Raw genomic sequence first — 25,291 nt, forward strand, 5'->3', positions numbered from 1 at the left:
GCAAGTTCTCTTAGGCTAGAGAAAATATTCAATATTGCGAAAGGCAAGGCAGCCTCGTGTTCGGCTCAGTTTAGAGAGGTTGTGTGGTCTAGTGGAACATCACATGAGTTTCTAGTCTTCAGTTCTAACCCAGTCTTTCACGGATTCATTAGCTGCATCTAAGACTAGTCTCCATTGTATTTTTTTTCCATTGTGCATACATTTCAGAGGTCCTATGAGGAATAGTTAATTGTCTTTGAAGCTATAAAATGATTAGGGGATTTGGAACAGGTCCCATATGAGGAGAGATTAAAGAGACTGGGACTTTTCAGCTTGGAAAAAAGGAGACTGAGGGGCGATAGGATAGAGGTCTATAAAATCATGAATGGTGTGGAGAAAGTGAATAAGGAAAAGTTATTTACTTGTTCCCCTAATAAGAACTAGGGGGCCACCAAATGACATTAATGGGCAGCAGGTTTAAAACAAAAATAAGGAAGTTCTTGTTCACAGAGCCAACCTGTGGAACTCTTTGCCTAAGGAGGTTGTGAAGGCTAGGACTATAACAGAGTTTAAAAAGAGAACTAGATCAATTCATGGAGATTAAGTCCATTAATGGCTATTAGCCAGGATGAGTAAGGAATGGCATCCCTCTCGCGCCTCTGTTTGTCAGAGTGGGGAAATGGATGGCAGGAGAGAAATTGCTTGATCATTACCCGTTTGGTTCACTCCCTCTGGGGCATCTGGCATTGGCCACTGTTGGCAGACAGGATACTGGGCTGGATGGACCTTTGCTCTGACCCAGTATAGCCGTTCTTATAAAGCACTGAAAATGCAAGAGCTTTTCCAACATTCATATCAGCATGTTAGATAAGCCACATGCAGATCTGGCTGTTTCAGGAAGAACTAAAATAATGTTGCAGGGAAATTTCTAGTCAATAGTATCAAGCAATTATGGTAGTGGTTCTCCAACTTATTTGATTGTGCCCCCCTTTTTTTTGTGTGTGTGTCTGTAGTAGTTTAGGCAGCCCCACCAAACAAGTACATATACTGATTAAAAACCCATGCAATTCTCATTAAGTATTAACAAGACAGATTCAAACAAAGCCAACAATTCATTGCAGAAAGAGTAAAAGCAAAACTTCCAATTCTGAGTATGCACACAATATCGTAGCAAAGAGATTATGATCTAAAGATGGAAATAACTTTGTATAATACTAGGCAAGCTTCACAGAAATCCATCAAAATGCACAGTGCCAGAGGACCTGATAGCAATGGATTTCTCCAGATGTATGGGTAAAAACACACACAACAAAAACAAAGAAAAAAACATGCACTACTCCCTCCAAACTGCCCCTCCCAATACATGCTGCACCCCCAAGGGCCTATCCCACAGTTTGAGAACCTATGCTGTAAGAGACCAGCTGAAATTTAGACAGATGGAGTGCACAAATGTAACAGCATATTTTAAGTCTTAACCACAGGTGCACTGGTATCATAATCAACATAACCAAAATCCTTAGAAGCCGAACTGCAGTTGCCAAAAACATGAACCTTTCAAAAAACATTAGACAAGGGTAAAATGTCCTATTCATGCCAACTATAATTAGCATGAGACTTAAGGAATAAGTACTGGGTTTAAAAAAAAAAATTCCTGTATGTCAAAAAGGCTCTAGTGACTGTACCCATAAAAAGTTAAAATAGGCTTCATTCAGGTTAGGGATGTAATAGTGTAGTCGATTAACCGATAAGCAAAAGCCTATAGGTTAATGCTATAGACTACATGCATTCTCTCCCCCCCGCCGGTAAATTTTTTAGCAGGCTGGCCAGCAGCCCAATTCAGTCCTGGCTTGCAGTGAGTCTGGGACCTACCCCCGCTGCGGCTCTACATTTAAAGCGTATTAGGAGTCAGGCAGGCCGACAGCCCAGCTCAGTTCCAGCTCACGCCGGGTTTGGGAGCTCAGCCCCCCCCCCCGGACAAGGGCTACTACCGCCCCGCTCTGCTGCCTCTTTATCAGAGGCACCAGCACAGGGTGACCGGCAGCTGGTCTTTACACTGGCTCCTCTCGCAGACCAGCTCCTGCCTGACACCAGAGGCGGCAGCAGCATGGAGTGGCAGGGGGCTCCTTGGGAGTGAGGTGCACTTGCTGCTGGCCCCGCCCCCAGAGACTATAGAATAGTCGACTGAAGAATTCATGAGATTACTCGACTATTCAATTAACCAATATTTAACATCCCTAATTCAGGTGCAAGTGTCTGATCTTCCTCTAACACAACAGGTTGTGGGAGAGCATCAAATGTACATAATTATTTTGACGCAACAGCCAAATAAGTAGCTGTACAATAACCTAGATTTAATAAGCAGTAGCAAGTGCAGGGATGAACAGATTCATTTTAAAAACATTACCAACATCTGGTTTGCTTTACTAGGGGTGTGTCTAGACTACAGAGTTTTGTCGACAAAAAGTGGACTTTTGTCGACAAAACCATACCTGCGTCTACACTACCGCTGAGTTCTGTCGACATAATGTCGACAGAACTCAGCAGTTTTGTCGACGCTGGTAAACCTCATTTTACGAGGCATAACGCCTTCTGTCGACAGAAGGTGTTATTGCATGTAGGGTTGTGTCTAGACTACAGGGTTGTGTCGACAAAGCAGCTTGCTCTGTCGACAGAACTGAATGTAGTCTAGACGCTCTTTGTCGACAGTATCTGTCGACAAAACTTCTGTCAACAAAACCCTGTAGTCTAGACGTACCTTAAGTAGAGGAAAAACAAACTAGACATACCCTAACTTGCCAAAGTTTGGTTTGTTTTTCCTCTACTTAGGGTACGTCTAGACTACAGGGCTATTTTGGGATACCAGAGGTATCCTGAAATAGCTACCCCACATCTTTTAAACATGCCCGTTATTTTGAAATATTTTTCCACATAACGGGTGCACTATTTCAGCATCCCTGTAACCCTCGTTCCACAAGGGTTAAGGGATGTGTCAAAATAGCACGTTATTTCAAAATTTGGCACTGTCTAGACATGCCAAATTTCAATTGAAATGAGATGCAATTTGCGTATCTTGTTTAGGGTGCTGTGTAGATGCACCCTTACAGAATCTATTATTTCTTGTTTTACTATTGTGCCTAAGGGCCTTAGTCACAGGCCAGGACATCTTTGAACTAGGCACCATACAAATGCATTCTTATAGCGGCAAACAGTTCCATCAGCAAGCTTCAGGGTCTAACGTACACAATACATAGGATATCCAATTAAAATAATAATAAATAATAATAATATAGTAATCAAGCCACTGTCACATGCATAACCATGAACATGATTAAGATCAACCACCATGGCATTGCTTTAAGACAACTCGAACTATCAAAAGTAAGTTCAATTTAAAATTTTCTGTATACTTACAGGCTTTAAAAAAAAAATAATCATGTCTTGCTTTAAGTGGCAAGGAAGTCCAGAAACTAAGTGATACACATACTGCCCTGACACCTGAGTTGCAAGAACAAATCTAGAGGACAAATCTGATTCAGCAATGTTCCATTTGATGCTCAAGCCATATTTAATTTGTTTAACTATTGCAGCAGTCTCTTAAATAAAGACCAACGAGGATGGAGCCATGGAACTTGAAGTAGAAACGTACAAAGACTTGGAAAAAAAAAGTCACATGCAATGACAAAAAAAGTGTCTGTGTGAGAGCAGCAGAGAGGATGCACCAGTAAGCAATAAGCTGAATGGCCATGAAAACAATTAGTAAAAACTAGAATTGTATAAATAATGCTAAGTATTTTTACTTTCTTAAAAGCCTCGCTATATCAATATCAGAGCACATAGTGTCTCAAATGACTAATCTATAATCAGGAAAAACTTAGGGAGCAGCATTCTGAAGACAACAAAAATGGAATACAGTATACAAAGTGTGGAAGTTCTGAGATGAAATCCATTGCCCAGCAGATTATACCCACTGATCCACTAGAAAAACTGAATTCTGTTGTCAGTGGCCAAGAGGCAGGTTGAGTGTGGCAACTTAGACACAAAGTATTAAAACAAAATTTAATCCTACCAATAAAAGGTCTTAGACCAGTTAGAATGGGTTCCTTTCACCTGTCCAATCTTCCAGCAGGGAGGGGGGAGAAAGCTTGTTCTCAGGCCATTTAGATTTTTAACATGTAGTATTTTGGGGGGAGAAAAAAGCCTGACTACCATTACCCTTTTTGCATTTCTCTAGAGTACAGTCTGGACTCAGTTAATAGTGCATATTTTTATTTAAATGTCTTTTACTGGATAGTACATATTTCAACAAATAAGATGCCCCCTTTTTAATATTAAGAAATTATCCCATGCACAAAATTGCCAGAGTAAGATTTTCATTTGACAAGTTTACTTTGGTTACTCGTGATGAGATAAGAGAGTTACTGCACAGGGTGAGTAACGGGGGCTCTTCAAGATGTGTCCCCCCCGTGGGTGCTCCACTCCGGTCGCCGGCGCAGGGACACACCAGCACCCAGAGATTTTTCTAGCAGTGCCCTGTCACACATACGCCATAGCGCCTCCTCGTGCCGTTGGTGTCAGTTAGGCACGTGCACGGCATGGCCCCTCTGTTCCTTCTCTACCCTGGTTCAAAGGACTCTAAAGTACAAGAAGGAAGGACAGGGTGAGTAACTCTCTCTTCTTCAAGCGATGTCCCTGTGGGTGCGCCACTCTGGGGGACTACAAAGCAGTAGTCACATCATGGAGGTGGGTTTGGAGCCCCATCCCTGAGATTGAGCATAGTACCACTTGTCCTACTGACATCGATGGACCGACTGCAGTGGTGAGGGCATAGTGTTTGGCTAATGTATGGTTGGATGACCAAGTGGCTGCCTTGCAAGTGTCCTCTAAACTGGCATTCATGCTAAAATTCGACACTCTCCGCGGGGGGTTGAACAAAGACCCCAGCTATCTTACCCATTACAAAGATAGCTTCCCCAATTATCACCTCTAATACTATTAACTCACAGACATCTACCCTTCCCCACCTCTAATATCATTAACTCACTGGCATTCACCTTCCTCCCCCCCCCCCCCCCCCCCCCCATCCCCCTCCTGTTCTGAAATGTGATTTGTCCTTTTCATATGTGTTCATTTTTTTTAATTGTATCCTTTGGTATATATGGTTGTGACTATTTTCTTCCACTATTTGATCTGAGGAAGTGGGTCTGGACCACGAAAGCTCATCACCTAATAAGCCATCTTGTTAGTCTTTAAAGTGCTACATCGTCCTGTTTTTTGTTTCAGCTACACCAGACTAACACGGCTACATTTCTATCACTACTCTAAAACAGGGTTTCTCATCCATTGGTACAAGTACCCTTGGGGTACATGAGAAGTCTGGGGGGTACATCAACACAACTGAAATTTGGAGAAAACTGAATTTTTGTTTAAGTTTTATAGCACTTTATTATTTTTGTACTTTTTGCACCCAAAAATGTCATTGCCCACCCGGCTACAATTAAGTTGATTAAACAAATGTGTTGCAATGGAAAAAAAAATGTGAAGTGTCTGAAAACTGCAGGTACTGGGGGTACTTTCAAAAAAAAAAGGGGGGGGGTACTTTATATAAAAAAAGGTTGAGAAACACTACTCTAAAATGTACGTTTTTGAGGGAGACTGTTGTGGAGGCAACCACTCTCTTAGAATGAGCAGTGATGGACACCCCCCACCCCATACTTTATGAAATGGACTTACATACACAAATATACCTAACTCAAAGATGCTTTGGACAAATTGCTTCATGTAACCTATCAATCTTAACGTCTTAATCCACTCCCCAAATGGGATCGGAACCACAGATTTAGGCAAGCCCCCTTTAACAACGAAAGGGGGAAGACGTACACATTGATTGGCACCCCCCAGGTAATTATTTACATTGGGCTTGATAGAAAATAAGTGATTTTATCAAGTACAAGCAGTAGGATTTAAGTGAGAACAGGCAAAGCAAAGTAGATTACAAACTTAAAACAGAAAACGTGTAACTAATTCTACACTAAACCCTCAGTACAAACTAGGGATGTGGACTAGTGCTTATCCGATAGTCGACAGGCTAGTTGACTAGTCACTTACCCCTCCTTGCTGCCTCTATCAGAAAGAGGCAGCAAAGGAGGGGGAGGGAGGGGGTGCTTCAAAGCAGCAGCACCATGAGGAGCATGGGGCCAGCTAGGAGTAGTTTATGCAACGTACTCATTATTCCAGATCTAATAGCTTATTCTCAGGGGCTGCGTCTACACTGGCATGAATTTCCGGAAATGCTTAAAACAGAATAGTTTTCGTTATAAGTATTTCCGGAAAAAGAGCGTCTACATTGGCAGGCTGCTTTTCCGGAAAAGCCCTTTTTCCGGAAAAGCATCTGTGGCCAATGTAGACGTGCTTTTCTGGAAAAGAGCCCCAATCGTCATTTTCGCGATCGGGCTTTTTCCGGAAAAAACTACTGGGCTGTCTACACTGGCCCTTTTCCGGAACAGTGTTCCGGAATAAGGACTTATGCCCGAGCGGAAGCAGTGTAGCTTTTCCGGAATAGCAGCTGATTTTGTACAGTAGAGCGCCGTTGCTTTTCCGGAAATTCAAGGGCCAGTGTAGACAGCTCGCAGCTTATTCCGGAAAAGCGGCTGATTTTCCGGAATAAGTGGCCCAGTGTAGACACAGCCGGGGTGTTTTAGGACAATCCTGATATCCTTGCATAGAAAATTCTTACTTCAATGGTGCAGTTTTGCATGTTTGAGGACTAAAAGATCAGTCTACACACAGCTCTAAGTGGTATATATAAGATGAATGTTTTTATTGGGGTACAGTCACAACAATTTTAATTTAACACTAACTAGAAAGTTTCCAGAGCACCCACCTGTAAGCCTGATTTGGTTTAAAGGGGCTGGTGGTAGTAGTAAATAAGTCTGGTTGCCTAACTTAAAGGATCATGAAACCAGTTACAAATACTCTACCTAGTCTCTCATACTGGACACAGTATAGTCTATCGCAATTCATTAGGAAAACATTAAGGCTGCATGGCAAAGTACAAAAGTCAGGTAGTACTAAAGTCAAGGTTGTGTAGGTTACTTTTAACTAGAGATGTTAGAGTAATTTAAAATAATGACTACACACACTCCAGTGCCCATGGGGAGCCAGCTTTTAAGCCAGCTTCCCACTAAGGGTGTTAAAATGCAGTTAATTGACTCGTCGATGGAATTTCCATGTACAAGTGCCTATCGAGTCCATTTCAAAGGAGGAATGCAGAACTCCATGTACAGTCTGGGGCCAGCAGGAAGTCCCGCTGACTCCGGGTTGCATGCAGCATGCCTGATTTGAAATGCACAAGAGTCCCCAGCAGGGGCTCTTGTGCACTTCAAAGTCATGGAGCCCAGGGACAGTGGGGGACAGCAGCTGATCCTGGGTTCTGGGGAAATGCTATGGGGAGCCCGGGGTCAGCTGATGAATCCCCAGCTAACCCCAGGCTCCACAGCAGCTGCCCCTTTGAAATGCACAGAGGCAGTGTTTTAAAGGGGCAGCCCACCACACAGCTCATCTGTGGATCAGCTGTGCAGCGGCTGCCTTGGGGTTTCAAAGTGGCAGTGCCACTGTGTGGCATTTCCACTCTGAAGTACCCCTTCCCCCCCTTTACTGCCTCTCTCTCTCAGGCAGCTGGGGGGGGGGTAGGGAGAGAGATATCAACAAGTCAGACTATCAGATAGTCGACTAGTCTTTAACATCCCTACTTCCCGCTCATGCTGGTTCCTGCAGAGCTGCCTGCCACCCCCACCCCCTGCACTGCTGCCTCCAACAGAGGCTGTCCATGGGGAGCTCGGGCCCGCTGTGGACAGGAGCAGCAGGCGGGAGCCGGTGTGCACGGGGAGCAGGTTTTTAAACCAGCTCCCCTTGGACCGGCTCTGCTGCCTCTGACACAGCAGCAGTGTGGGGTGGCAGGGGGCTCCCTGGGAGTGCACTGGCTGCTGGCCCCGCCCCCAGGGAGTATTTTAGTAACCGTGTAACTGATAATTGTGTTTAATCAGGTGGCCACAAAAGAAGTTATCTAACATCCCTACTTTTAACTTTGATCTCTAATATGTATATGTGCATTATAATCAAAGTGATTTACTATTTGTCAAATATTTGACATTACACAAATCAGTTTCACAAAATATTATAGATTAATGCACTTAACTGGCTCATTCTATGAATTAGGGATGTCAACATGTAGGCAACTACACGATTAACTGATAAGCCTATGCTACACACATTTCTCCCCCCCATTCCAAGGGTGAGCAGGGGAAGAGAAGCAGCAGGAGCTGGTGTCCATGGGAAGCCAACTTTTAAAGACTCCCCACGATACCAAAGCCGCCCCTCACACCGCACTGCTGCCACAGAGCAGCCCCTGTCCATGGTAAGCCTGCGCCCGCCGCAGCCATAAGCTGCTCCGTGGCAGCAGCCTCTGTCTGCAGGCAGCTCGGACCCCCTCTGGGGACAGGGGCAGCAAGTGAGAGCCCGTCTGTGCATGAAGCCGGGGTTTTTTTTTTTTTTTTTTGGTAAACTGGCTCCACTCACAGGCCAGCTCCTGCCTGCCACCCTGTGCTGCTGCCTCAGACAGGCAGAAGCACAGAGTGGCAAGGGCTCCCCAAGCATGCACTGGTTGCCAGCCCCGCCCCTGGGGACTATCGAATAGTCATGTAACCGCAAACGTTCAATGCGGTTACTTGACTATTCAATTACACGCTATCTAACATCCCTACTCTGAATCGCAACCAAGACAGAGCTAACTAAGGCATTGGGGCTGCTCATATGGATCCTTTTGCAGAAACTTACTCCTGTGAAGTCCTACAGATTCTGGAGAGATTTTTTGGGAAGGGTCCATGCCTACAGGTTTCTTTGTAAGATCAAGTATACACATTTTCTTCTCCCCAAGATGTGTATTTGAAGTTATCAGATATAACTGAGGAATAGGACAATGAAAATGGTCTATTAATACAAAAATGAAAAAAGTTACAAAAGTATGTGCATCCAAGGCTTTAGAACAGCCATTCTCTTTGGGTACGTCTACACTTGTTCCCTAGTTCGAGCTAGGGATGCAAATGTAGGAGTCCAAAATTGCTAATGAAGTGGAGATTTAAATATCCCACGCTTCATTAGCATGATCTCGCCGGCACGTTACTCCGCTCAACAGCTGATTCGAACCAGGAAGTGCGCGCCGGGACGCGTTAGCTCGAACCAAACCCCTTGGATCGAACTAACGCGTCCCGGCGCGCACTTCCTGGTTCGAATCAGCTGTTGAGCGGAGTAACGTGCTGGCGAGATCATGCTAATGAAGCGTGGGATATTTAAATCCCCACTTCATTAGCAATTTTGGACTCCTACATTTGCATCCCTAGCTCGAACTAGGGAACAAGTGTAGACGTACCCTTTGAGAGCCAGCATAACCAGAGCACAGAACCGCGCGGCTGGTGAGCAGGGCTCACCGCCACTTGGTGAGCCCTGTAAATCAGTAGAGATATAATGGGCTAGGATATTATTACTATACAGTAGCCTGCATACTACCCAACTGCAATCCACATAACACCATTTGGTGCGCAAACTACAGCTTGAGAACCACTAATATTACTTTGAAATATTTAAGAAAAAAATATGTAATGCATAGATGTGCAGAGGCAAGGTATCATGTGCAAGCTAAACTTGCTTATGCATGCACAAACATGAGGACTAGGTCTACACTATAACCTCTTGCCCAAAAACATGCAAATGAGGCAAAGTGTGGAATATCGCAGCGCCTCATTTGCATAATTGTGCAAAAACGGAGCCTTGTTAAAGAACAGCTCTTGCACAAAAAGGAGCTATCTACACAGCTCCTTTTTGCACAAAAAACACTCTTGCGCAAGAGCCATTCTTCGTGCAAAAACAGAGCCTTGTTAATTATGCAAATGAGGTGCTGCAATATTCCATACTCCGCCTCATTTGCAATGTTTTTATGCAAGAGGCTATCGTGTAGACATAGCCAAGAAGTTTTAAAATGGAATGCATGCATAACACATGCACTCTTCAAAGAAAAATATTCCACAAGGGCCCCCCCAATCCCATCTACCTTGCGAAGTCTACCAGGTGAACCTTAGTAGTTGTGCAGTTTAACACCTTGCAAGATGAGCAGAGAAAGAACAAAGGCGCCTCTAGAGCTCTGCCAGCAATACATACTTACCAACACTAAGATTTTTACTGCACAAGTAATTTAGCTATGCACAGGTGTCTTGCCAGACCTCCTTGAAGACACCGTGTGATTTTCAAAAACTGAACTCTCAACACAAAACCAATTTTCCGACTTGAACACTCCAAAGTACTTCACAATCAAGACTATTTCCATGCCTAATTCCAACACAACCTCTAAGCTGGTTCAACACTAATGCAATTAAAACAAGAATTTTCAGAGATTTTTTTTTTAGAAAGGTATTTGCAAAGTATCTTCTCCCCCCCCCCAAAAAAGGCATTAGAACCATTTTGTTACAAAACTTTCTGAACATTTAATTTATGGACCAGGTCCATAAAAATTGTTACCTGAGGTGAACGTTTCAGAAAGTTACCAACTGAAAATAATTACAGCAGCAGCTACAGGTTGAACCTCCCTGGTCCAGCACCCTCGGGACCTGAGTGGTCCTGAACAAGGGAATTTTCCAGACCAGAGGAGGTCAGACTTCTGGGCTCTCCTGGGGCTCCGCTCCTGGCTGTTGCCCTGGGACAACCCGGAAGCCTGACCTCCTCCAGCCCACCGGCCTGGTTCTACTGCCCCCAGCCTGCTCCCAGGGTTCCCCAGCCCGCGCACAAGGCAGCAGCCATTCCTGGGGCTCCATGACCCCGTCCCTCATGGGGTGGGAGTCTCTCCCAGGGCTCTCTACCCCGAGGTCATTGGTCCTGTGGGCTGCCACTGACCAAACTGGCTCCACTCCCAGCTGCTCTCAACCTCTGCAGCCAGGGCTCAGGACCACATATGTTGCTAGACCAAAGAGGTTCAACCCGCATTATGCAATCTCAACTTAACTTCCTGCTACACAAAGGTTTATGTTATCCAAGAACTACAGTTATAGCCGCCTTCCAGATCAACAAGATTACCGAAAATATTTTAGGGTCACTACAGACTTGGATTGTATATTCTCGAAGTGTGGGTCTGATCTTACTCCTACTGAAGTCCTTTAACGTCAAAAGAAACCTGGTGTGCTGCCCGAAACTCAACAATACATAACCAGGTTGTCCAATTCAGTTTTAACCCAAGGACGCTGCTAAAGTATCCCTGAAAAATGTGTCGTTTACCCAATAAACACTAGAAAAGCAACCAAAATGGTTCCTTGTATTTAAGGGCTTGCCTACATGGAGCAGAAAGACTACAAAGGTGAGACTTCTAAAGCACATTAATAGGTTCATGTAGACTCTCTGCGTGGGTGTATGTCAGCCGACGGTCAGGGCAGTGTGTGTGGGTATGTCTCCTAAGTCTTCAACTGCTAAGACACGAAGTCTCGTCGCAGCGGGCAGCCCAGAAGGCTGAAAGGAGCCCCGAGTGTTTAACGTCCGTGACTTTACTGCTAGGACCGAGGTCCCGTCGCAGAGGGTAGCCAAACAGGCTAACAGACGCCCCAGTGTGTAGGAAGAGCTTATTACACCTTAGATTTTAACTGCTAGAACACGAAGTTCCTTCGCAGCGGGCAGCCTAGGAAAGGCTGAAAAGGTGCCCCAACGGATCTTGTCACCTGGGAGTGACACGGATCCAAACGCCCAAGCTCTCCCTATGTCTGTCCCTTTATGACCGGCTGAAGTTCTTTTAAATTGTGCTTGGTTCTATTACAGCAACTGAAGGAGTCAGGTTAAAGCTTAAACAGTTACAGGTTTATTAAAGGAACTTATAAATCATATGGTTACAATGGCTATTGCTCTATTTCTTAAATACTGGTAAAATATAGATAGATCTTAAAAAGTGGTTACAGGAAAAAGGTAAAGATAGAAAATAGAAATAATGGTACCAAATGACAGCTTAATCTTTAAAGAGCTCTAACACTATGTATATATACTTAAAGGACCACATCCAGGTACAATTTTTACCCCCTTCTGTGCCTCTCGACTCCAGCGTGTCAGGCCAGGGCCGGTCTCTCAATTCCTCGGAAAGACGAATACGAGGTGGGTGTCCCCTCTGGAACCTCGGGAGGTCAAACCCCAAACCCGACCAGCAGATAGGTGGTAGATTGACACACAAAGCAAGTGTGCTGCTGGACTCATCTTTATACCCCTGGGGGTCCGTATTCTCTTTCTTATCTTAAGAGGCCAAATTTTACTGGTCCGTTTTGTGGTGCCAGTTCTTACAAGCAGGTTACAAGTTAATTTACACTTGTAAGAGAGGAAGATAGCTAAATTAGGACTGCCAGATGTTCTTGTTGGGCAGGAGATTCCTTCCCCCGTGGACGGGCATGCATTCGTATCAATATGGGTTAAGTCAAGGGCACGATCTACAGCCTCTTGGTCAACAATTAGTTTGACCACCCTCCTATCTCTGCTTACAGTTGGTCACGGTCACTAAGCCAGCATATCTAAACCTCCTGCTCCAAGGTTTTCAAAGAATATGCTGTTTTCCTGCTCTTATGTGCCCTGCATGGTTTCAAGCAGACAAAGATGGATGTTAAAATGGGGGTTCGCGTCTGGCTACAGTGCACTGGAGGTTCCCAAAGGAGTTTTGAAGTAGTGGTATTTGAGTCAGTATTATGTTTAAAAAGAGTAGTACAGAACATCTCAGGTTACTCATTCCAGCAAAAACACCCCCCCCCCAAAAAACACAACCACACACACACACACACACACACACACTATTTTTTGGATATACAAACTCAAAAATTGATTAAAAAAAATGAGCTCCCCCAAAATTATATTACTGGATCCCAAAAAAGCAAAGCCCCTACAGGTTAACTGAATACCAAAGCAACCCTGATGCACTTCATTTTAAAATTGAAAAAAAAGTTAGTATTCTGTGTACACTTCTTGTAACCTAAACTTCTGGTAGTTTTTACACATTGCTGTAGTAGTTGAACAAACCCTCAATTTTTTTCAAGACTTGCACAATTTATAATGTGTAGTAATCATTTAGCCTGTCTAGTTATCAATTATCTTCATGATAGTAATCCAATGCTAAAGGTTAACTCTACCTCAACTGTATGTACAATTTATCTTTCCATGTAACATTTAAATTTCCCTAAGTGGCGGTTAAGGGCCATTAGCGTCATACTTGCTATATAATGAGAGCTTTCTGAACAAATATCGGAGTTAAAAATTATGCTGATTGCCTCATTTGTTTCTACAAAACCATTTATATTTGTGCAACCTTAGCACAGTTGCTTGAAAGTTACCAGAACTCAGTGAAAAATCTAAAAGTTTTTTTATAAACAGTAAATGTCAAGCCCTGCCCCCAAAAATAGAAGAACTTACAAAGTTATCTTTGACCCCAATAGAAAACCCAGAAGCAAACAAAATGGGAGTTAACTAATCATAAAATAAATCCAATACAAATTACTACAGGTTGAAACTCTCTAGTACAGCATCCTCAGGACCGGACCAGTTCCAAACAAGAAAATTTTCCAGACCACAGTGATCTCCAACCTTTTTAACCACAAGATCACTTTCAATTTAAGTGCAATGTAAGATCTACCTCCAACCCAAATACCCTTTGCCCCACTTGCTTCCTGCCCCTTATTTGAGGCCCTGCCCCTGCTCCACCCCTTCTCTGAGGCCTCACCCTGCTCACTCCATCCCCCCCTTCTTCCTCCATCCTCGCTCACTTTCACCAGGCTGGAGTAGGGGGTCGGGGTGCAGGCTCTGGTCTTGGGCCAAGGGGTTTGGCATGTGGGAGGGGCTCTGGGCTTAGCCCAGGGTGGGGGATTGGGGTCCAGGAGGGGTTTCAGGGGGCAAGCTCTGGGAAGGAGTTAGGGTGCAGGGGGACTCGCGTCTGGGGCAGGAGGTTGGGCGTAGGAGGTGGTTCAGGGCTGGGACAGGGATTCAGGATGCACGTTCTGGCTGGGCACCGTTTAACTGAGATGGCTTCCGGGTGGAGGAGCAGTGGGGTTAAGGCAGGTTTACTCCTGCCCTGGCCCTGCACCACTCCTGAAAGCAGCTGGCATGTACAGCAGTGGCTCCATGGAGCCATGTGCTGCCCCCCATCTACAGGCACTGAGCCCACAGCTTCTACCAGCCATGGTTCCCCGTTATTGATCAATGGGAGCTGCAAGAGTGGTGTCTGCAGGCAAGGGCAGCATGTGGAGACCCCCTGCTCTGCCTCTCTCAGGGGCTGCAGGGACATGCCAGCCACTTCCAGGAGCAGCAGTTACCACAGGAATAATGACTCCAGCCACAACAGGTTAGGAATTTTAGAAACATCTACTCAAATTAAGTTTAAGCAGAAGAGAAATTAAAATTACAAAATGCACAGACCAGTCAAAAACCACAAACACCACACTTTGCGAGCAGTTACAGAACAAAAAAAACCCACGTACATGTTGGGTCAGGAGAGAAGAGAAGGGCAGTGTGTGTTTGTGACAACGACAGACACACACACAAACACAAACACACACACACACACACAGTGTGAGTGTGACAAATTTGCATTGCCAAGCTCTCTCCATCCCCTTCTGTGTGTGGAGATAGGGTACAGAAGTGGAGGGAGGAAGGACACGTTGACATCAGCTCCCCACCCCCCCCTTCCCTCCCACATCCTGCACAACAAGCAGGAGGCTCCCGAGGGGCAGCTCCAAGGCACAAGTAGCATGACAGTGGGTGGAGGGACAACTGAAGTGCTAGCACTTGAAACCTTCCTGGCCAAACCAGTCAAGATCACCTGTCAGAGGCTCCAAGATCTACAAGTACATCCCAATCTGGTTGGTGACCACTGGTCTAGCAGCATTACCAATGTTTTCACTGCTTACTGGGCTCTTAGAAACAGCTGTTTCTAGCCCAGAAGTCTCTGGTCTGGAGAGGTTCAACCTGTAGCCGTATTTCTATTTTAACTAATGATTTTCAGGCCAGAGTCTTAACATGTTTGACAAGGAGTATAAGTATTATCCCCACTTTTGAGGAAACTTGAGGCATAGAAAACTGAAGTGACTTGCCCAAGGTCCCACAGGTCAGCCATGCAACTGAGGAGAGAACCTAAATATCCCATAAGAACGGCCGTACTGGGTCAGACCAAAGGTCCATCTAGCCCAGTAGCCTGTCTGCCGACAGCGGCCCACACTAAGTACCCCGGAGGGGATGGACCGAAGACAATCACCGAGCCATTTGCCTCGTGCCATCCATCTTCAGCCTTCCACAAACAGAGGCCAGGGACACCATTCCTACCCCCTGGCTAATAGCACTCCATGGACCCAACCTCCATGACTTTATCTAACTTCTCTTTAAACTGTTATAGTCCTAGCCTTCACAGCCTCCTCTGGCAAGGAGTTCCACAGGTTGACTACACGCTGTGTGAAGAAGAACTTCCTTGTATTTGTTTTAAACCTGCTACCCATTAATTTCATTTGGTGTCCTCTAGTTCTTCTATTATGGGAACTAATAAATATTTTCTTTATCCGCCCTCTCCACACCACTCATGATTTTATAGACCTCTATCATATCCCCCCTCAGTCTCCTCTTTTCTAAACTGAAAAGTCCCAGTCTCTTTAACCTCTCCTCATATGGGACCCGTTCCAAACCCCTAATCATTTTAGTTGCCCTTTTCTGAACCCTTTCTAAGGCCAAAATATCTTTTTTGAGGTGAGGAGACCACATCTGTACACAGTATTCAAGATGTGGGCGTACCATAGTTTTATACAGGGGCAGGAAGATATTCTGGGTCTTATTTTCTATCCCTTTCCTAATAATTCCTAGCATCCTATTTGCCTTTTTGACCGCCGCTGCACTCTGTGTGGAAGTTTTCAGAGAACTGTCCACGATAACTCCAAGATATCTTTTCTGATTTGTCATAGCCAAATTAGCCCTCATCATCCAGTACGTATAGTTGGGGTTATTTTTCCCCAATGTGCATTACTTTACACTTATCCACATTACATTTCATTTGCCATTTTGTTGCCCAATCACTCAGTTTGGTGAGATCTTCTTGGAGTCCCTCACAGTCTGCTTCTGTCTTGACTATCCTAAACAGTTTGGTATCATCTGCAAACTTTACCACCTCACTGCTTATCCCTTTCTCCAGATCATTTGAGAATAAGCTGAAAAGGATTGGTCCCAGGACTGACCCTTGGGGGACACCACTAGTTACCCCTCTCCAATCTGAAAATTTACCATTTATTCCTACCCTTTGTTTCCTGTCTTTTAACCAGTTCTCAATCCAAGAAAGGACCTTCCCTCTTATCCCACGGCCATGTAATTTACACAAGAGCCTTTGGTGAGGGACCTTGTCAAAGGCTTTCTGAAAATCCAAGTATACTATATCTACTGGAGCCCCCTTGTCCGCATGTTTGTTAACCCCTTCAAAGAACTCTAATAGATTAGTAAGACAGGATTTCCCTTTACAGAAACCATGTTGACTTTTGTTCAACAAATTATGTTCTTCTACATGCTTCACAATTTTATTCTTTACTATTGTTTCGACTAATTTGCCCAGTACTGAAGTTAGACTTACCGGTCTGTAATTGCCAGGATCACCTCTAGAGCCCTTTTTAAATATTGGTGTCACGTTGGCTACCTTCCAGTCATTAGGTACGGAAGCCGATTTAAAGGATTGCTGAGCTATTATCTGTGGTTTGTAACCAATTTCCCATTTAAGTTCTTTTAGAACCCTTGGATGAATGCCATCCAGTCCCGGAGATTTGTTAACATTAAGTTTTTCTATTTGTTCCAAAAACTCCTCTAATGACACTTCAATCTGGGACAGTTCCTCAGATTCATCACCCACAAAGGACGGTGCAGATTCAGGAATCTCCCCAACATCCTCAGCCGTGAACACTGAAGCAAAGAAATCATTTAGTTTCTCCGCAATGGCTTTATCGTCCTTGATTGCTCCTTTTATAGCTTGATCATCTAGGGGACCCACAGGCTTTTTAGCAGGCTTCCTGCTTCTAATGTACTTAAACATTGTTATTTCTTTGAGTTTTTGGCTAGCTGTTCCTCAAAATCTTTTTTTGCTTTTCTTATTACATTTTTACACTTGATTTGACAGTGTTTATGTTCCTTTCTATTTATCTCACTAGGATTGGACTTCCACTTCTTAAAAGATACCTTTTTGTCCCTCACTGCTTCTTTTACATGGTTAAGCCACGGTGACTCTTTTAGGTTTCTTGCTATGTTTTTTAATTTGGGGTATACATTTAAGTTGGGCCTCTATTATGGTGTCTTTAAAAAGTTTCCATGCAGCTTTCAGGGATTTGGCTCTAGTCACTGTGCCTTTTCTGTTTAACTAACCTCCTCATTTTTGTGTAATTCCCCTTTTTGAAATTAAATGCCAGGGTGCTGGACTGCTGAGGTGTTCTTCCCACCACAGGAATGTTGAATGTTATTATATTATGGTCACTATCCCCAAGCGGTCCTGTAATGGTTATATCCTGGACCTGATCCTGCACTCCACTCAGGACTAAATCGAGAATTGCCTCTCCCCTTGTGGGTTCCTGCACTAGCTGCTCCAAGAAGCAGTCATTTAAGCCATTGAGAAATTTTATCTCTGCTTCTCTTCCTGAGGTGACATGTATCCAGTCAATATGGGGGTAATTAAAATCCCCTATTATTATAGAGTTTTCTATTTTGGTAGCCGCTCTAATCTCCCTCAGCAGTTCTATGTCAGTATCGCTGTCCTGGTCAGGTGGTCGGTAATATATCCCTACTGCTAATTTCTTATTATTGGAGCATGGAATTTGTATCCATAGCGATTCTATGGAACATGTTGATTCACTTAATATTTTTATTTCATTTTTTTTTTCTCCATTTGATTCTACAAATGAAATACCCTGTACTATAGTGACTAATTTAGCAGAATAATTTTAGCTTTCATCTTCCAGTTCACTGGTCTCATTGTTTAATAATTAAGTAAACATACCAGTAAAGTGCATTTGGCTCTTGCTCCACTCATCTGAAGAAGTGGGTTGTGCCCACAAAAGCTCACGATACTATCTATATTCTTTTGTTAGCCTCTAAGGCAGGGTTGGGCAATAATTTTTAAAAGGGGGCCACTTCGGAAATTTCTGAGGTGGCCCTGGGCCACCCCGGAAGGGACAGGGACAGGAGACTTTGTGCGCCACCTCCCCCCCCCCCCCCCAAGTTGGCCTGGGATGGGGAGCACGAGAAGTCTTCCCCCTCTCTTCCTCACCCTGCCCCCTAGAGAGAAATGCCAGCTGTTTTAAAACAGCTGGTAGTTCCCTCTAGGCGCCTAGCAGAAGGAGACCTCGCACTCTCTTCCTGCCCCCAGGCCAATCAGGGCCCAGGAAGCACAAAAAGTCTCCTCGTCCCTGCAAGAGCATGCAGCAGCTAGCGACACATGCCAGCAGTTTTAAAACAGCCAGCACGTCTCTCTAGTCGCTGCACACCCCAGGCAGGCTGGGGACAGGACGCGAGAAACTTTGTGCTCTCCCTGCCCGCAGGACCAGATTGCCCTGAGGGCAGGGAGTGCACAAAGCTACCCCCCCAAGGTGCGCGGCAGCTAGAGATCAACATGACTGTTTTAAAAACAGCCACCACGTCTCTCTAGCCACCTCACACTCTTGTGGGGGCAAGGAGACTACGCGTGCTCCCCCACCCCCAGGCCCTGATTGGCCTGGGGGTGAGTGAGTGGCAGGGCGGCCACAGGCCAGATCTGGCCCACGGAGGGCCCTTTGCCCACCCCTGCTCTAAGGTGCTACATGGACCACTTGTTTTGTTTTCTTTAAGTTACAGACTAACATGGTTACCCCTCAAACTTTTGGCCTTGTATGTTATTTTAGCTGCGTCAGTTTAGTACAGTGTTGAATGAGTCAGCTCACTACACAATTTTTTTTGTGACTTTGATGTTTACCCTTCACCCATTTGGTTGGAAATTAAGCAGGGTGTACATTTCTAGTATTAACTAGGGTTTGTAAATTAGTGGGTGTTAACGCCTGCGATTAACGCAGAGCGGAATTAATGCGTGAAAAAAATTAACTCGCATTTATCTCAGAGGGCAGCAAATCAGCATTAGTTGATCCAGAGCCAGTCCCTAGTAAGGCGCAGTAATGCAAACCGCCACCAGAGGGCACATGGAAAAAAGGGGGGGCCAAAAAAAACACCCCCCCCCCACACACACACACGCGCCTGAATAGGACCAAGGGAGAAGTAAACAAGCAAAGCAAAGACCCTAACACCCATCCCTCTCCCCTTCCAGGTGACCATACTTTTTAAAATAAAATAAAACGGGGGGGGGGGGGGGCACCGCTTGCCCAAGCTGTCGTCCCCACCCCATGAGCAGGGCTCACCCAAGCCATCTTCTCTCTGCCTCCTGGGGCTGGGATTGACCCTCCCCCCACATCTGATTCTGGGGCTGAGTCCCCCCTCCTGAACTCTGCACTTGCCCATGGTGGGGTCTACCCCCCCAATCCCAGGGGCTGACCCCTCCCCTGAGCTTGGGGGATAACTAGGGTTGCAGGTGTCCAGTTTTGGCCTGGACAGTAATTTGTGGTATTTGCAGCCCCTGTCTTTTTTTTTTTTTTTTTTTTTTTTTTAAAACCAGAGAGAGACACGTAAAATGTCCGGTATTACCGGTTTTTCTTGGACAGAAGGCCAGCAGGGACATTCTTCCCCCTGCTGCGTCTGGTGGGGGGTGGGGGATTTAAAGGGGCAGTGACTGTTTTTTGTTGGTTTGCTCAACAAGTTTGGTGTCCCCCCCCCGCTTTTTTTTTTTTACTCAACCAATTCCCCCCCGCCACACTTGGGATTTTTTGTGAAAGTATCTGGCAACCCTAGGGATGACCCCCACCCCCACCCGAGCCCTATGCCACCTGCAATTGGGGGCTGAGCCCCCCCGAACTCTGCAATGCCCACAGCCAAGTCTACCCCCCACCCCCTCCGGCCCTGTGCTGCTAAAAAAAGGACTCTTCAATAGGAGAAGAATTTCAGTTCAGCTTTCAGGATAGAATTTGCACTGCAATACTTCAGTGAGGTGAAGTTGTTTTTTTTTTTTATTAGACAGTGTAAATGTTTTGTAATAAACAATAAATATAAAGTGAGCACTATACACTTTGTATTCTGTGTTGTAATCGAAATCAACACATTGATGTAGAAAACATCCAAAACTATTTAAATAGATAGCATTCTTATTGTTTTTACAGTGCGATTAATCGGGATTAATTTTTTTAATCTCGACAGCCCTAGTATTAACTCATGCACTACAAGATTCCACTACTTTATAACCATCATTCTCTCTCACACTAGTCCGGAGGGATGCAACTTCCATACCCTTTACAAAAATTCTACCTCCACTGAAACTAGATAGTCACCCATTTCTCAAAATTGCTACTGCCAGCCATATTTCCTCCCAGGAAATATCAAAGTGACTAGAACGAGTATTTCCACAGGCAAGCTCAATGCAAATCCTTGGCCTGCTGGCAATTATGTATATGTACCCTCTTTGTGATATCAGAAGCCTTCACTGGCCCCAGAATCAGCAGGGGACAACAGTGTTTTGTTTTTTTAACTAGTCTCAGTTTAAGACTGATCATTTGCCTCAGTCTATCGTCATAGTTAAGTTTTCCTTTGGCAGAGAGCTATAACTCATTTTTTTTTAAATATATAAACTTAAAAGTGGAATTTGTGCTGATTTCTAGTTTAGCTTTGTGGAGGGGCTTGGCGTCAGTGCGACCCCCCCCCCCGGGCCACACAGGGCCTCTGCCCCTCCCCTCCGTCTTCCCTCACCTGAGGTCTCTTCCCCTCGTGCTCCCAGATCACCCAGATGCCCTGCCCCAGGTCCAGCAGGGTCAGTCCATCGTTAGTAGGGACTTAGTGGCATCTGAGTCAGCAGGGAGAGGGGGCTCAGGCCCACCCTCACTCCCAGCCCCGACCCAGGGCCCTAAGGTCTGGGGGGTTCTGCCCCCAGCCCTGGTTGGTGGGGGAGGAAGTCCCTTAAACACACCAACCCCCCGGGTCCCAGCACCCTGCCCTGGGTCACTTCCTACCTCCCTCGCCGCGTTGCCGTGACAGCTTGGCTCCGAGGGTCTGTGCAGACGGGGCCCGAAGTGCCTCTGTCCGGCCGCCCGGCGTCCTGCTGCTCATCCCCCCTCTCCTGGCTGGCGGCAGCGCTCCTTTTGAGCATCCCGCCGCGATGATGTCTCCCGTGGCCGGGTGGCACCACCTCCTCCGCCGGGTGGCACCACCTCCTCCGCCGGCGGGTGGCGCCTGCGCCGTCCGGCGCCACGGGGCTTTGTCGGCTCCCCGTCCTTCCTGCCTGGCCGGGACAGGGGCTGCACGGCCAGACGTGGCTAGCCTGCTCCCGTGCTCAGCCCCGCCCGCGGCGGAACAAGTCACGCAGGGCAAGAACCGGCACGGGGCCGCCGCTTCTCCCCAGCACACCGGGGACGGCGCCGGGTTAGTGCGGGGCGCAGGCGCTGCCCCATCACAAGCTTATAAAAGACTAACACCTATTTTTCTGATTATAATTAAGCTACAACTGCTCAGGAGGAAGTCAAATGTCTATTTGGTAGGCTAACAATTTCTACTGTTTTGCACATTAATTTAAAAAAAGATAGAAACCAATCATTCTGTTCTCCAACATGTCAAGAACACATGCAGCACCAACACCTTCCACCTGTACTAACTCTTCAATTCATTTCTCCAGTTCCTTAGCAACCATATACCCAACCCAATACACACTGCATGAAGAAAGTATCCAATTAAACCTATATTTTTAAAAAGCCACACACAAAAAGGAATCATTAGTATTTCTTATCCTTTAAATCCTGTATGCAAAAAGGGGGGTCTTTTACAAAAAAAGACTTCCCAATGGTCAGTTACCAAATTTGGTCAACCACAGCGCCATCATTGCTGTCATCATTCTTGTCACTGTCAAAAGCAACAACTGTCACCTTGCTATTATCAGGGAGGGAAGACAACTAAAATATTCCCCATGCAAGTTCTATTTACAGTTTGCACTGTACCCACAAGCCTCTCTAATGATCATTCAGTTAGCTGGATAAGGATTAACTCAAAAGCAAAAAGAATGACTAGTTAAACTCACAAACATCCCACTCTCCCTACCTCTAATATCATCAATTCACAGACACTTACCTACCTTCCTTCCTTCTCCCCCCCCCCCCCCCCCCCCCCGCATTCCCCTCCTGTTCTGCAATGTGATTTGTCCTTTTCATATTTGTTCATTTTTTTTAATTGTATCCTTTGGTATATATGGTTGTGACTACTTTCTTCCACTATTTGATCTGAGGAAGTGGGTCTGGCCCACGAAAGCTCATCACCTAATAAACCATCTTGTTAGTCTTTAAAGTGCTACATAGTCCTGTATTTTGTTTTAGTTAAACTCCTAATCAAGTTTGGTTTTAGAAGTCAACAACAAAAAGGTGATGGAGTTTCCCAAATATGTATAAAAATATTTTTTTTAAAAACCCAATATATATGCTTTTCCCAAGTCTCGGTGTGTCTGGCTTGATTGAAAAATTGAATTAAAAGACAAATTATATACCATACATGAAGTGAATATGGCACGTTAATGTCTAAAACACGCCAAAGTTCACCTTTGCAGAATAACCAATTGAAAAGTTAGCATGCAATTAATTTTTCCACATCATAAGTAGAACTAGTGTAAGCAAAATAGTTTAAGGAATAACCCTGTTCAACATTTTTATTTTTTTTATATAACACACAATTCTCATTTGCTCAATGTGTGAAAAGTCTGAAAATCATTTTATACTTACAAAAGATATACATGCTGCCAACAATAAGATTCTAACTAATAAGTCTTCAAATTGTTCAAGCACAAGCTCAAGTAAGGATTTTCCTGTAAGATACAAGAGGCAGACATGTTGCACTTTAAATTTACACAGAAAGAGGCAAAGTTATGGATAAGAAACATCAGAAGATTGTACAAGCTGGCTTACCTTCTTCAGCAGGTAATTCTGCAGGAAGCATAGGTTTTCCCAAGGAGCATGTAAAAAAAAGACTGTTAGATAACTACTTAGCCACGACAAAACATCCATCATTAAAGATTATTTTTAGCTAGCTAAAATGTTACAAAACTACATTTACCAGATTTTTTTATATATCTATATGAAGTTCAGATTTGAAGGCAATGCTGAATATTATAATTAAGGTGCCTCCTTTCAACAAGAACTGGAATGGGCCTTGCTAATTCTGCAATTTATGCCAAATACATTTTAGCAGTGATCTAATAAGGTAACAATTCAGCCAAGTCATCATTCATGCTTACTATGTTACTTCTGATACCCTTTGTATTCAGCAGTCACAGGCTTCTGTGTACTGCTGGAGTTTGATTTCCCTCCACATCCACTTTACCAAAGTCTAAGATGCATGTCCAAATACCTCACGATCTCATCTTTCTATTTAGGAACTGCTGTCTCCCCACCTGCTATTACCTCTCTATATAAATCGGTTCTGCAATACAATTGGCACAAAAGAAAGCTATAAAAATAAAGCCCTGCTGCACTGTTTTCTGAACATTTTAACAAACACACACACACACACACACACACACACACACCCCCCCCTCCTCCTAAAAGGAAAAGAACGACGTTTGGCTGGGAGCGTTGGGAACCGCAAAGAAAATGAAGGTCAAGTACATGATAAAAGGAGGCACACACAAAAAAGCGTGTGCTTTATTTAAGGATAGAAGCGGATTTCCCAACAAGGTGAAAGGAAACCGAGGTGGCACCCTCCACGCTGAAGCAACCCGGAGCGCCCAGGGTATAAAAGAAACCCACGAGGTGGAGTTCAAGTCAGCCATCTTCTCTCTCCCTCGCTCCTATTCCGGGTCCTGAGTCAGATGCCGGCATCGCACACACAGGTTAGGCCTTGCAACAGGGCCCTAAGGAGGATGAGAGGGAGAAAGAGGCTCCCACCACGCGGCGGCAGCTTCCCCCCAGCAGCGGCAGGCCGTGGGTCACCTACCGTTGGCGCCCCATCTCTCCTTGAGCTTCTTGACTTGCTCCAGGCTGAGCCCCGTGCTCTCGTTCACGCCGAAATAAGCCAAAACTTCCTCCACCGTCTTGGTGTGAGCGTTCTCCATGGCCGGGCCGGCAAATGGTGTCTCTCCTCCGCTTCCTCCTTCTCAGCAGCAGTAGCCTCCGGCCCTCCCCTTAGTCTGCTCGGTACTTCGCTCTCTTCCCCCAGCAGGTCCCCAACCGCCCCCGGGTGATTATCACCATAGACCTAGACCACAATAGGGATCACGTGAGCGCTCCTCTCCGGCCACGGCACCTGCACCCCCCTTCACTCCGTACCTTGGGGGGGAGGGGGGAACCTCGCTACCACCAAGGGAACACAACCACCCCCCTTCCCCTCAAACGTCACCCCCTTCTCCAGCAGCCGTTTGGCGGCCACAAGGCAAAGTCGCCTCCCTTTCGCTCAGGCCGATACCTGCTCCTCTCTGAGGGGTGCTGATGTAACAATGCCCCCACCGTCACTCGGGGCCGCGTGCGGAGGGAATTTAGCCGCCGCCGCCACCACCCCCCTTCTTCTGACGCGGCGGAATTTCCCCTTTCGCCGCACAGTAGGGTGCGAAGGAATCGTATCGTCCCCACTCCCCTCTGAGGGGTATGAAATACCCTGGCTGTTCTAGGGGACGTAGCTGCCCTGGGGAAGAATGTCCGGTAGGGTGGGATCCGCTGCTGTGCTGTGCTCCGTTCCTGTCGCTAGCACGAGCTGAACCACTGGCAGCTGCTCTAATAGAAGTTATCGGAGCCAACTCTCCGCTTCTCCTCTCGCGACCGCAGCATGTGGACGCCCCTCATTGGCCGGGAGCAGGGAACGGGGAGGAGGGAGCAACCGCACCCGTCCGAACCCGGATCCGAAACGCCGCAAGCAAAGGGGCCCGCCCGCACCGTGATTCTGCGGAGCTCCGTGTCCCTCGCCGCTGGGACAAGCACGCGGGCGGGCGGGCGGGCGCGCGCGCAAAAGAGAAACACCGCTTCACCACTTACTTCCCTACCAACTCGGCTCTGTGAGCTAAATCAGAGGCTCATTTAACTGCACATCCACTAATGTGATCTATGCCATCAAATGCCCCCACTGCCATGTATACTGGCCAAACTGGACAGTCTCCACGGGAAATAATTAACAAACACAAAGCAGATATCTGAAAAGGCAACACACAGAAACC

General features: G+C 45.7%; 1 protein-coding gene across 4 annotated transcripts in view; it reads right to left on the bottom strand.

Moving 5' to 3' along the window:
* LOC102443570 (sarcoplasmic/endoplasmic reticulum calcium ATPase 2-like) overlaps window positions 1-24,951 on the bottom strand; it is a 267,118-nt gene extending 242,167 nt beyond the window's left edge. For 3 of the 4 annotated variants that reach the window (XM_075916865.1, XM_075916864.1, XM_075916866.1), the window contains exons 1-4: window positions 24,738-24,950; window positions 24,082-24,342; window positions 23,055-23,072; window positions 22,872-22,954 (exon numbers count right to left, since the gene is read on the bottom strand). In XM_075916865.1, the coding sequence (XP_075772980.1) occupies window positions 22,872-22,954; window positions 23,055-23,072; window positions 24,082-24,199 (219 nt within the window). In that variant the 5' untranslated portion in view covers window positions 24,200-24,342; window positions 24,738-24,950. Of the gene's footprint in view, window positions 1-22,871; window positions 22,955-23,054; window positions 23,073-24,081; window positions 24,343-24,737 lie in introns of all 4 variants that reach the window. The other variant, XM_075916863.1, reaches the window with a different exon arrangement.
* Between the last annotated feature and the right edge of the window lie 340 nt (window positions 24,952-25,291).

This window comes from Pelodiscus sinensis, unplaced genomic scaffold, assembly GCF_049634645.1.
Source record: "Pelodiscus sinensis isolate JC-2024 unplaced genomic scaffold, ASM4963464v1 ctg36, whole genome shotgun sequence".
NCBI classification, from domain to species: Eukaryota; Metazoa; Chordata; order Testudines; family Trionychidae; genus Pelodiscus; species Pelodiscus sinensis.